Source organism: Mobula hypostoma, chromosome 4, assembly GCF_963921235.1.
Source record: "Mobula hypostoma chromosome 4, sMobHyp1.1, whole genome shotgun sequence".
NCBI classification, from domain to species: Eukaryota; Metazoa; Chordata; class Chondrichthyes; order Myliobatiformes; family Myliobatidae; genus Mobula; species Mobula hypostoma.
The window spans coordinates 11,585,374-11,599,098 of record NC_086100.1 but is presented as its reverse complement, the minus strand read 5'-3'; the positions used below and the strand labels follow the sequence as shown (position 1 = coordinate 11,599,098).

The window sequence follows — 13,725 nt, the reverse complement described above, 5'->3', positions numbered from 1 at the left end:
CTGCAATTTTGTTCTATCATCTGCCTGTCCTACCTCACAGTCTGCAATCTTTGCTTTATTACCATCCGTCCTATCCTGAGTCCCTTCAATTCGGTTTCCACACCCCTGCCAAATTAGTTTAAACCCTCCCCGACAGCTCTATCAATCTGCCCGCTAGAGTACTGGTACCTTCAAGTTCGGGTGCAAACAGTCACTTTTGTACAGGGCATACCTCCCCCAGAAGAGATGCAATGATCCAAGAACCTGAACCATGCACCCTGCACCAGCTCCTCAGCCACGGATTAATCTGCCATTTCATCCTGTTTCTACCTTCACAGGCACGGGGCGCAAGCTGCAATCCAGAAATTATCTCCCTGGAGGTCCTGATTCGCAGCCTCCTGCCTAGCTCTCTAATTTCTCTTTTGAAAACATCTTTGCTTTTCCTTCCTTTGTCATTGGCACCAATATGTACCAAAACATCTGGCTGCTATCTATCCCCCTCCAAAATGCTGCGGACGTGATCCAAGACGTCCCTAACCTTGGCACCTGGGAGAGAGCACATCATTCGACTGTCCCATTCAAGTCCACAGTGTCTACTGAAAGCAGGTGATAGGCAGATGCGGAGGGAAGAGTGGGTATTGTGAAAGAAACTGGAAGGTGATATGTAGAGCCAACAAAAAGCTACAAAATTCCAGATTTATCATTTCTGTAAAGCATGTGGCCTTACTATTCTGAAGGAAATACGCAAATCTAGTCCATCAAATTGACATTTAATCCAGCAGGAAATATATAACTAACGTGAATTCACCACTATCGGTTCCAACTTTAGTGTGTTCATCATAGTACTACAGAACGCAGGTTACTCCTTGCAATGTTATTTTGAGGTTTCGACTGACTCAACAATCGATTCGCTCCCTTTAACATAGGCTATGGTGTTTCACAATAAAATTATTAGTGAGATAGGAAGCAATAAAGCGAAAGATGGAGTTATTATGATCCCTGTGAACACTAGCTTTCAGCTGTGCCCAATTGGCTATTTAACTGTTTTCGAGAACATCAACACAGCCGTAATCATGTGTCCCTATTTATGGTCATATAGCGTGACACGGTATATTTGTTTATGTTTCGAATTAGATTAAAGTGCCAATTTGTCATTTCTTTCGTCAGGGGAAATAACATTGCTCGCCCAAGCATGAGCTCAGCGACAAAACCCCGTGGTCCTTTGTCAGCAAGAGTGAGAACGAAAGCAAATATGTGCTGTGTGGTTCTTTGGAGGTTATTATTACCCCTTGCAGTGTCCACTGGCAGCCTGATATGTAAACGCAGAGAAATGTTTGATTTGTCTAGTTTATCGAAGGAAGGAGACATCGACATCGGTGGAATTTTTGGTCTGCACTCTCGTACAGAAGATTCGGAGCTTCCATTTGAAATCAAACCGAGAACTGTGAAATGTGAAAGGTCAGATTAGTGCGCTGAGTGCCGGGTCTATCGTTTCTCTGTAACTTAAAACTAACTTAACCTTCTCCCTTATGGTGTTCTAGTGGGGAGTCTTAGACCTGGATCTTTAACCCAGAATCTCTTTCCACAGAAGTTGCTGGAAATACGCTTTATCTCCCGACAGAGTATTTCCAGCCTTTACTGGTTTCGATATTGAGTTCGTTAGCTGGAGTAACATTTGGTGCGATAGAATCAATTTCAGTTTCTGTCTGTTTGCCTGTTTCTCGTTCCGGAGTGTTTCTCTAAAAGTTTAGTCCAGAATTTAATCACGTTTCGACATTGTTATTAGCATGGATGTGTTCTCATAGAGCCAACATCGTTTACTAGACTAGATGCTTCTATAGATTCCACCAATACGATCGTTCTTGGCATTAATTGTATTTATTGTGATGATAAAGAGAAGGAAACAAAATGGTTTCTTTTAGTATATATTTTATTTCCAATTAATCTATAACAGAAATGCAGATGTTTGAAACCTACTCCACAAACCATGAAGCTGAAGAGTATTTTGAGAAATAGCTAATAGTTGTTCTGTTTGGTGAATTGTATTCTCAATAAAAATGTCAGAAATCATTAGTGATAGTGACCGAATAGTTCCCGTTACAAAGCAAATCGCACTCAACATGATTCATTATCTCGATGCACCACAGAAATCATCCTATCTGGATGATGGTTTGCTAGGCTACCTGCTCTCCACATGGTGGCATCGAAATGGAGAGAATCGTGGACACATCTCATCAGAACGCGGACACCAGTGTCCCCTACATTCTCTGTCAATACTCCATTCTCACTCAGTAAAGCAACTAGCATAATCGAAGACCCCAGTCCCAAAAACACATCTTCTCCCCTCTTCCATCAAGCAAAAGATACAAAAGCCTGAACGTACGGACCGACTAGCTCAAAGACTATTTTACTCTGGTGTTATGAGATTGCTAAATAGTTCCCAAATATGATTAGATGGCCATTTGACCTCATAATCCACATCGCTATGATCTTGCATCTTAGTAGTTACCTACACTGGATTTTCTCTGTAAATGTTGCACCCTATTCTGCATTTTGTTTTGCCTTGTTCTACCTCAATGCACTGTTCAATGATTTCATCTGTACGATCAGTATGCAAGATAGGCTTCTCACAGTTTTTAGATAATATGACAAGAATAAGTGATAATTATTTTAGTAGGATCGACGCAACACTGACAAATCATTTTATGGAGCCATAGAGTCCTCGAACGACATAACAGAGACGGGCCCTTCGGTCCATATAGTTTATCCCGATCCATTCATCTCTCAAGTCCCATCGAACTGCACCTCCATAACCTTCTATTGCTATCTCATCCAACTACCTGTCGAAATTTAAATTAAATGTTGAAATAGTCCCCGCATCCACTATTTGCCCTCGTTACTCGTTCCATACTCACTACTCTCTGAGTGAATATCCTCCTCACCTTCCTTTAAATGTTTCACCTTTCTCCCTCAACCCAAGAACAATAGTTGTCCTCTCACCAAATTGCAGTGAGACTATCCTGTTTCTACCCCTATCTATACCCCTAATAATTTTGTATTCCCTATCAGTCCTCTACATTCCACAGAAAAAGTCCTAAACTATTCATCTGTAGCCCCCCCTGGCCAGCCCTAGGGTCGTTCGGCTCACTGTCGTTTAGGGAAACAGCCCTCGGCCCCACCAAACTGGGTAATAAGTTTGTGTGGATGCTGTGTGATGTACCCCACCCCGCCCAAATAACAGACAATACACGAGATATGATTAAATGATTTGCAGTTTTATAGATATTACTGGAACTATATAATTAATAGAGAATAAAATATAAAAGGGAAATAAAAGGCACCACATTTGTCAAAGTTCAATCTCTTCGTGCACAAACAGTTGGAGCTCAGGACCCTTCTTCTTCACCCTGCGACCCCTCGGACCACCTCGACCGGCCGCCTGGGACCATCAACGGTGGTCGACTAGACGCTCCACACGAGTCCGTCTGCGTCTCCGACTCCTCTCCTCGCAGAACGCCCCGCTCGGGGTCCGACCCCGTTAGCGGACTCACAGCACCTGATCCATCCTCTGGCTCCCTCTCCCGCCTTCTCTCCCAAAACCCCGCGCATACAATATCTTACAAATACACCAAAAACATAACAACTATCGCAATTGGTTCATAACATCTTCTTATCAGTAACGTGATTCAAACAACTGCTAGTGGGAGGGACTTTCTCAGCAGTTAACATAACAAAGAAGCCCTTTCAATTATAACATAACAAAGAAGCCATTTTAATTAGAGTACGCAGTGACACACAAAAAAAGAAATCCCTTACACATATTTTCCCTCCATACTAAGGTCTTCAAGTCTCGACAATTTCCTTCATGATATTTATAAATGAATTACACCAAACGATTCGGAAGTTCCTGATTCGATGCTGGAATCGGAATACAAAGTTTGAGGTTACAATAATCAGAACTGAGAGAATTTAGGCTGGATTTTGTAACTTTGGCAGTTTTAGTGACATACGAACCAAATTCCGTGCCGAATAATTCATTGATATTCTCTTAAAACCAGATAGAATTAATACATATGCAAGAACATATAATCAAGTTGATGTCAATACTTACCGTGTATAAATTCAGAATTGTAAAGTACGTACAGAATGGCGTTAAGTGGGGAACAATGTGTTTTTCTTCAATATCTGCATTGTGGGAGAACGTGTCCACAATGACAGCAGATCACACAAGCCAACTAAAGGGTTCAATCCTGAACGTTGACAGTCCATTTCGCTCCATAGATTCTGTCAGACTCGCTCAGTTCCTCCAGCAGCTCACCTTTTGCTCCTGACTAGCACTTTCCCTGGGCGTTGTGGCAAAAATGGCTCAAAATTTTTGTGTTCCGAAAAGAATTAATAATGATTCCAAAAGTGCTACGAATTTAAATTAAATAGAAAATGCTGCAAAATGGGAAATTAAAACTTTCTTCTAACTTATAAATATCTCTCTCTCTCTCTCTCTCTCTCTCTCTCTCTCTCTCTCTCTCTCTCTCTCTCTCTCTCGCTCTCTCTCTCTCTCTCTCACACAAGGACAGGCTCCAGTACAACTCGTATCACGATGTTGATTCGTGCCTCTCCGCTGTCTCCTGTAGGATAGGATGGATTCTTGAACTCAGTCATTCAAAAGTTTAGCAGCTAGCAAAGCAGCAAATTTCTTTCTGTACACCGGACTGAGATTCATGATGTAATTGAACAGCTAAACTACAGGCGCTCCTGAGGGTTATGAACGGCCGAGCTATTGACAGCTCTACTTAGTAGTGAGCTTTATAATGTTACTAAGTTCTATAACCTGCCATGCCTACACATCTTTATTTCTACTGTGGGCTGCCGACCTCCCTCCCTTGTTTTCTTTTGATCTACATTAATGCACTGTTGTTATAAAAATCTCTGTGTGGTTGGCCTGCAAAGCACAGTTTACACTGTACATGTGGCAGTAATGTGGTACTGATTTGCTAATTTACCAAGCATCTCCTTGCAGTTTGGAATTCCAAGTGTTCCGCTACATTCAGGCTATGATATTTGCGATTCAGGAGATAAACAGGAGTCCCGTCCTCCTTCCAAATATTACACTGGGCTACAGGATTTATGATTCGTGCAGTCTGCCTCGCTTCTCAGTGAAAGCGGCTTTCGACCTGATCAACGGACTGGACCCAATATTCCCGCAGCATTCATGTACTCCGCGCTCACTGGTCCCCGCCATCGTGGCGGAATCGGAATCTTCGCTCTCTCTGGCTTTGGCGGCGTCAGTCGGTCCATTGAAAGTTCCTATGGTGAGAACTCACTTATTTTTAAAGGCGTGTTCTTAGCAAATAGCCTTAATACATCTGCTGGCGTAAAACGGCGGCCTGGAATATAACACGTGTCCTTTTTGTTTCTTATGACTTGAAATACTACTGAATGTTTACACGATTTTCATTGCCAGAAATTAGTTTATTGCTCACAGGTGATTCAACCTCAAATGGTCTTTGTCTTTTTATTGTATGTGGCAATCACCATATTTAAATACTATTCTGCTCGTTATCCCCTATCGGATACATATGATTTAGATGATGGCTTTGTTGCCACTTTTGCCGATGATACGAAGATTGGTGGAGGGGCAGGTCGTGTTGAGGAAACAAAAGGGTGCAGAAGGACTTGGACGTATAAAGAGAATGGGCAGGAAAGTGGCAAATTAAATACAATGTCGGAAAATGCGTGGTCATGCACTTTGGTAGTAGAAATAAATATGTGGACTACTTTCCAAACAGGGAGAAAATCCAGGAGTCTGAGATGCAGAGGGACTTGGGAGTCCTTGTGCAGGGCACGCTGAAAGTTAACTTGCAGGTTGAGTCAGTGGTGATGAAGGCAAGTGACATGTTAGCTTTCATTTGAAGAGGTCTAGAATACAGGAGGGAAGATGTGATGCTGAGGCTTTCTAAGGCACTGGTGAGGTCTCACCTTGAGTACTGTAAACAGTTTTGGACCCCTCATCTTAGAAAGGATGTGCTGCCATTGCATAAGGTCCAGAGGAGGTTCACAAGGATGATTCCAAGAATGAAAGGGTTATCGTACGAAGAACGTTTGATGTCTCTGGGTCTGTACTCGCTGGAATTCAGAAGGATGAGAGGGGATCTCATCGAAACCTTTCGAATGTTGAAAGGCCGAGACAGGGTAGAAGTATAAAGGATGTTTCCTATGATGGGAGAGTCTAGGACAAGAGGGCACAGCCGCAGGATAGAGGGGCGCCATTTCAAAACAGAGGTGCAGATGAATTTCTTTAGACAAATGGTGGCGAATTTGTGGAATTTGTTGCCACATGCAGCTGTGGAGGCCAGGTCGTTGGGTGTATTTAAGGCAGTCGTTGGTAGGTTCTTGATTGGACATGGCATCAAAGGTTATAGAGAGAAGGCCGGGAACTGGGTTTGAGGAGGAGATTGAAAAAAGGACCACCCGTGATTGAATGGCACAGCAGACTGGATGGGCCAGGTGGCCTAATTCTGCTCCGATATATTATGGTCTTATGGCCTTATGGATGTAAACTGACCAATCACATCAGGCCTCTCCCGTCTCGATTCCCTCCATTCCAGCCATCGATTCAGACTCTCACGTGTCTATCAGCTCCTCTTCGATCCTGGTGACACTACTATACACTGAAGAGTAATTTAGAGTACCAACTGCACTTAAACACATCGTTGTGCTGTAGGGAAAAGCAGAGAACCCGGGGCAAACCTATTAGCCACAGGGAGAACATGTAAACTCCACGCAGACGGAGACACTCGAATCGGGGTGTGAGGCAACAGCACTAACTGGCGTAACAAAAGAAATGCTTGTGGTACTCTGCGGAGCAGGTAAGGTTTGTGGAGTGGAATGAACAGTAGACGTTTCGGGTAGAGACGCTTCAAATTCGGTGCACAGGTCACACGTGTGTTAGAGAAGAGACCGGATGTTGCCAGTGTAGATGAAAGTCGACTACACATGTCCATACACAGCTGCTGTCTGACCCGCTGAGGTCTCCCGGCATCTTATTTATTGGTCCAGATTCCAGTACCTGCAGTCCTGCATTTGCACTAACAGGTAAGCCAAAATGCCGATCATGTTTGGATCAACAATAGCTTTGGGGCAAGACAGAGGAAGTACGTCGGACAGCAGCCACTTAAAACATAACTTCCTCAGAAACAAGCACTTATCAAAGTCAAAGTCGAGTTAATCGCGATCTGCGCAAGTGCATGGATGAACAGGTGCACAACAAAACTTATTTGCAATAGCCTCACAAGCACATACCATAAACTAAGTAGCATTCGCAACAAAAACATAACTAAACATTGATCGTGTGGATAGTCAGAGGCTTTTTTCCCATGGCTGAAATGGATAACACGAGAGGGCACAGTTTTAAGGTGCTTAGGATTAGATACAGAGGAGATGTCAAGGGTAAGTTTTTTTACACAGAGTGGTGAGTGTATGGAATGGGCTGCCGGCAACGTTCGTTGAGGCGGATACGATAACGTCTTTTATGGATAAGTACATGGAACTTATAAAAATAGAGGGCTATGGGTAACCTTAGGTAATTTCTAAATAGGTACATGTTCGGCACAGCATTGTGGGCCGAAGGACCTGTATTGTGCCGTAGATTTTTCTATGTTTCTATGTTTCTAAACCTAAATTATACACCGCCTTTTCAAGCATGGTGAGCATGTGCTATTTAAGTGACATCAACTGTTTTAGTTCGCAAAGCTTTCGGGGTGCAATACAAAACGGTTACAATATGAGGAGGTGTTCGAAGGAATACGCCTTGACTCAGTTTGCTCTAGAAAGTTAAATTTGAAACTAGAAGGCTGTCAGAGCTGGATATTTGAAATTGGAAATAGCAAACCAAGTACAACTTCAAGTTCAAGTTTATTGTTATTCAACCATATGTACTGTGCAAAACTCTTAGGCGCGTACAGACACATACATATAAACATAGGATCTTGTCTGGCGTCTCTGAAATGGGTGCGTCTACACTCACACTGACTCTTGCCCCGGCAGTCCTCTGCCGGCTGTCCCACAATCTTCGCACGACGTACTACACTCGCCATTCCCAACACTCTTCGCTCCCGCCAGGTTTACAAACTCGTTCTCCGCTCCACGTTGACAAATACAGTGCTGTGCGAAGTCTCAGGCACCCTAACTCCATCTATGTGCCTAAGATATTTGCAGATATATACCACCAAACGAAAAAAAACTCTTTCCTCTGGACGAGATACACAACACAATGCATATAGATCACACACAACACGTGAAGTAATATTACCAGAAGTAAATTAACAAACAATGAAATATATTCCAGAATGCTCACAGCGCTCAGATAAAACTGCTGATCGCTCTTTGACGAGATTCTTTTCTTCACATTCTCTTTGATTGTCTGATCTATGACTATTTCTTCCATTCTCTGTTTAAAATTGACGTTTCCTAAAGATGGTAAATTCACCACATCTTTCCCAGGTTTCGGGAATGAAGAACTGCAGGGTATCGGAGTACAAAGGCAGGTTGGTGGGGGTGGTTTGCAGGAACGAGCTGCCAGGGGAAGCTATTGACCCTACGACAATTACATTTAGAGGACACTTTGACAGTAATTCTTTAGAAGGAAATGGGGACATATAGAAAGCAGACGTATAGCTGTAGTTTCATGGAAATATCGGTATGTAAGGGGTGGACTGAGAGGACTATGTCCTTTCTGTACTACTCTATGACTCTATCTGAATGAAAGATGCCAGTTGTAGCATTCTCTACGTAGAGACATTTCTTTGCGCCGACTTATTCCCCCAAGACTGTACTAATTTTACTATTTTCTTTTTTCTGTTTCCATTTTGGTTTCTGAGCAGGTTAGTTATTTCTCCACCTGTGCTTGTCTCAGCAACCGGCGAGAATTCCCCTCATTTTTTCGGACGATCCCAAGCGATTACTTCCAGACCCACGCGTTGGCCCAACTTGTCAAGCGGTTTGGATGGACTTGGATTGGAACAGTGAGAAGCGACAACGATTATGGAAACTTTGGGATGCAGGCCTTCACTGAGACGGTTCAGCAGCTTGGGGTTTGCATTGCCTTCTCCGAGTCTTTCCACAGGACGTATTCGAGAGAAAGGTTACTTCATGTTACCGGAATTATTCGGAAAGCGTCCACGAAAGTCGTGGTGGCTTTTCTCGCTCAAGGCGACATGGCCATTTTATTGAGGGAAATAGTTCGACAAAACATTTCTGGTATCCAGTGGGTGGGTAGTGAGGCGTGGATCGCAACTTCGCTTTTATCTCCAGAGGAGAACAAAAGATTCGTAACTGGCGCCATCGGGGTTGCGATACGTAACGTGAATATTCCGGGATTCAAAAACTTCTTAACGCGGTTTCATCCGTCTGCTTATCCCGGTAATATTTTAGTCGAAGAATTTTGGGAAAAGACCTTCGGTTGTAGCCTGAAAAGAACAGGTAACAGCACAGGAAGCACAACGACAACCGCAAAACCTCGTCAATGTACCGAATTGGAGAGCCTAAAGACTGTGTCTAACACCTACACGGACACATCTCAGATGAGGGTGACCAACAAAGTTTATGAGGCCACTTATGCTATAGCCCATGCACTTCACAATATGCTTTCGTGTAAAAGTGGCGAAGGTCCATTTGTCAATCAGTCTTGCGCGAACATTTCAAATTTTCAGCCATGGCAGGTACGTAGAATTGACTAAGACATTCGAACATAGTCCAATTAATATTCTTTGTTTATGTGAAATGTCGGTTGATCGATGTCATGTTCCATCGTCCGTGTCGTCCCCTGGTAGGTTTTGCATTATATGCAATCGCTAAATTTCACAAGCAAGGTCGGGGAAAGGGTAAATTTCGACGATAACGGAGACTCAGTGCCTACGTACGACATTGTGAACTGGCAGGTGAATAGCGAGGGGAATGCCGCTGTTTTGATAGTTGGACATTATGACGGATCCGCGCCTTCAGCTGAACAAGTTATAATAAATGAAGGATCGATTGTGTGGACTGGTGGTCGCAGAGAGGTAATGCATGAAAATGCGATTGTAGCGTAAAGTAAGTAATCTTGAAGTTTAACAGCTAGCGAAGCTTCACATTTCTTTCTGTAAACGGGATTGAGATTCATGATGTAACTGAACAACTTAACTACAGGCGGTCCTCCGGTTATGACCTGTCGAGTTATAGACAGCTCGACTTGATAACCAGCTTCATAATACTATTAAGTTCTAAAACCCACCGGATCTACCCTTCCGATCTTTATTTCTGCCGAGGTCATGCCTACTTACATCTCTACTCTCTGTTTGTCTGTCTGACTGTCTGTCTCCCTCTCTCTCTCTCTCTCTCTCTCTCTATCTATCTATCGCCGTGTCCTCTTTCACACACATTTTCTCCCTCACCTCTCCTCCCTTGTCTCTCTCACTCTCTATATCTCCCCCTCTCTCTTCTTCTCTCTCTCTCTCAATCTCTCTCAACCTCTCTCTCTCTCTCTCTCTCTCTCTCTCTCTCTCTCTCTCTCTCTCTCTCTCTCTCTCTCTCTCTCTCGCCTTTCTCCCTGTCTCTCTCTCTCTCTCTTTCAACTTTCAGGATTGTGCTATATTATCAGACTTATGTGATTTTGATCGTATTCATAACAGTAGTGTAAGCATATCGAATGATCTTTGTGTGCTTTCCGATTTACGGACAGAATCAAATTTCGGACATCTGTAAAACGGAATCCGTTTGGTACCCGGGAACGTTATGTGTAGAGTCACGAAAACTGGGCTTTCTTAATTCCTAAAACTAAACGAAATTTGGCAGATAAGATATGAACCCGAGGGTCGTACAGGAATTACACACAGTGTTGTGAACAACCTGCAATTCCCTGGGCGATATCTAATTCCTCCGTGAGAGAGGTTGTCAAAAAATTATCTGGCCTTAACATTTCCCCGAATTAGTGGAGGAAAATCCACGAGGGTAGTTGTGATTTATTCTCTGTATACAGGAGTGCAGGTAGGATTAGCCAAGGTACTGACATTCTGAGATATAGAGTTATACAGCACAGAAACAGACTCTTTGGCCCAACTCACCCGTGCTGACCGAGATTTCCACCGATTTGTCAGCTCGGCCCACATCTTTAGAACGCTACCCATCCATGCACCTGTCTATCCGCCTAAAGGTTAGTATTGCCACTGCCTACACTATTTCCTCTGGCAGCTTTTTTTCCCAGATACGTACCACCCTCTGCTTGAAAAAGCTGCCTCACAGGTCCATTCATATCTCTCTTACGCCACAATTTAAACCTATCCCGGTAGTTTTGCTTTCCTCCGAGTGCTATTTCCTCTGCATGAAGAAGTTGCCCCACATGTCCCTTATAAATCTGCCCGAGTCTACACCTTAAGCCCTGCAGTTCGTTCCCCGTCAGGGTGATGTGTCTTTGATAAAAATAAGAAATTAACAGGTTATCGTTGTTTGCCACGAGGTGCCCCGGGCAGTTTGTTCCAACAGCTGTCCCCCTGGAACAAGAAAAGCAGCTCGCAAGGGACAGCCTATTTGTTGCTTTGATTGCATTCCTTGTGCCCAAGGGGTGATCAGCAACGCCACAGGTATGGACCACTAATAACTTCAATGTTAAAGTGTTCACGGGTGTCTCCAGAGCAGTTGTTAAATCAATTTTCCCTTTTCTCCTTCAAGATTCAATTGAGTGCATGAGGTGTCCCAGTGATTCCTGGTCCAACGACCGACAAGACCAATGCATACACAAGCAGCTTGACTTTCTCACATTTACCGAGGTGATGGGGATTGTTCTGACCACGCTGGCGCTGATCGGAACTTGCTTCACTGCCACCATTGGTGGCATTTTCTTGTTTCACAAAGATACTCCGATCGTGAAGGCAAACAATGCTGAGCTCAGCTTCCTTCTTCTCGTCGCATTGAGTCTTTGCTTCCTCTGTTCAATCACATTCATTGGCGAGCCATCGGCGTGGTCCTGTATGCTACGCCACACAATGTTTGGCGTTACTTTTGTTCTCTGCGTCTCCTGTGTTTTGGGCAAAACGATTGTTGTGGTGCTGGCATTTCAGGCAAAACTACCCAGCAGTAATGTGGCCAAATGGTTTGGTCCCCTACAACAGCGCCTGACTGTGTTTCTTCTTACACTGCTGCAGTGCTTGATATGTACCGTCTGGCTCATCAAATCCCCACCCCTCCCCGTCAAAAACATGGCCTACTCGAACGAGGTGGTCCTTCTGGAGTGTGATGTGGGATCAGATGCAGCATTCTACTGCGTCCTGGGTTACATTGGCTGCCTGTCAATGCTTTGCTTTGCCGTTGCCTTTTTGGCACGAAACTTACCGGACAATTTCAATGAGGCGAAATACATCACATTTAGTATGTTGGTATTCTGTTCTGTTTGGATATCTTTCATTCCAGCTTACATCAGTTCCCCCGGGAAATTCACTGTGGCAGTGGAAGTATTTGCCATTTTGGCTTCCAGTTTTGGCTTACTTTTCTGTATCTTTGCTCCTAAATGTTACATCATATTGTTAAAGCCGGAGAGAAATACAAAGAAACATTTGATGGGGAAATTGTCTTGCTAAAAGCCTTAAGTAGTATTTGTTATGGTTTATTGATATTGGATTACTATTATCAGCTATGCCGACATCGCAGTGGAAAACCTTTTTGCATATTGTTCATGTGGTTACATAGTGCATCGAAGGTGGAGCAAGGAGAAAGAGTAGAGCTGCAGAGAAACTGCAGCGCAGATAACCAGTAAAGTGTAAGATCAGAACCCAGTTGGATTGTAAAACTGTTGGTAAGTGTTACTTCAGATGTAAAATCATAAAATTTTAGACCATAAGACATAGAAGCAGGATTACGTCATTCAGCCAATCGAGTCTGCTCCGCCATTCTATCGGTGCTGATCCCGGATCCCACTCAACCCCATATACCTGCCTTCTCGCCATATTATGTGATGCCTGACCGATCTGGAAACGATCAACTTCCGCCTTAAACATACCCACGGACTTGGCCCCCACTGCATTCTGTGGCATAGCATTCCACAGATTCACTATTCGCTGGCTAAAAAATTCCTCCTTACCTCTGTTCTAAGAGGTCGTCCTCAATTTTCAGGCTGTGCCCTCTAATTAGTTCGGATACCCCACCATAGGAAACACCTTCTCCACATCCACCCTATCTAGTCCTTCCAATGTTCGGTAGGTTTCAATTGGATAACCCCGCATTCTTATAAATTCCAGTGAGTACGGGCCCAAAGCAGTCAAACGCTCCATATGCTAGCTCTTTCATTCCTGGAATCATCCTTGTGAACCTCCTCTGGTCTCTCTGCCATGACAACACATCCTTTATGAGATATGTATCCAAACTATTGACAATACTCCAAGTGTAACTGACTAGTGTCTTATAAGGGCTCAGCATTGTCTCCTTGCTTTTATATTCTATCCCCCTTGAAATAAATGCTAACATTCCATTTGCCTTCTTTACCACACTCTTAACCTGAAAGTTAACCTTCTGGGAGTCTTGCACGGGGGCTTCTGAGTCCCTCTGTGCCTCTAATGTCTGAACCATTTCCCCATTTAGATAATAGTCCGCACTATTGTTCCTTGTACATAAATGCATTATCATACATTTCCCAACGCCGTATTTGATTTGCCACTTTTTTGCCCATTCTTCCAATTTGACATCCTCCACCTCCACCTATCTTCGTATCATCCGCAATACTGC

General features: G+C 43.7%; 1 protein-coding gene across 1 annotated transcript; it reads left to right on the top strand.

The window, feature by feature from the left end:
- Positions 1-1,339: 1,339 nt before the first annotated feature.
- LOC134344712 (extracellular calcium-sensing receptor-like) lies at positions 1,340-12,584 on the top strand. The gene is made up of 6 exons (XM_063044798.1): positions 1,340-1,437; positions 4,997-5,288; positions 8,859-9,695; positions 9,807-10,034; positions 11,468-11,591; positions 11,680-12,584. Exons 2-6 carry the CDS (start codon positions 5,031-5,033, stop codon positions 12,582-12,584), a joined length of 2,352 nt encoding a protein of 783 aa, XP_062900868.1. The 5' UTR covers positions 1,340-1,437; positions 4,997-5,030.
- The last annotated feature ends 1,141 nt before the right edge of the window (positions 12,585-13,725 follow it).

Excerpts from the sequence above, each read along its gene's own strand:
- LOC134344712 (XM_063044798.1), top strand. The coding sequence starts at position 5,031 with ATGATATTTGCGATTCAGGAGATAAACAGGAGTCCCGTCCTCCTTCCA. Across the intron at positions 5,289-8,858 it reads GTCCATTGAAAGTTCCTATG|GTTAGTTATTTCTCCACCTG; the intron begins GTGAGAACTCAC and ends GTTTCTGAGCAG. Across the intron at positions 10,035-11,467 it reads GGACTGGTGGTCGCAGAGAG|GTGCCCCGGGCAGTTTGTTC; the intron begins GTAATGCATGAA and ends GTTTGCCACGAG.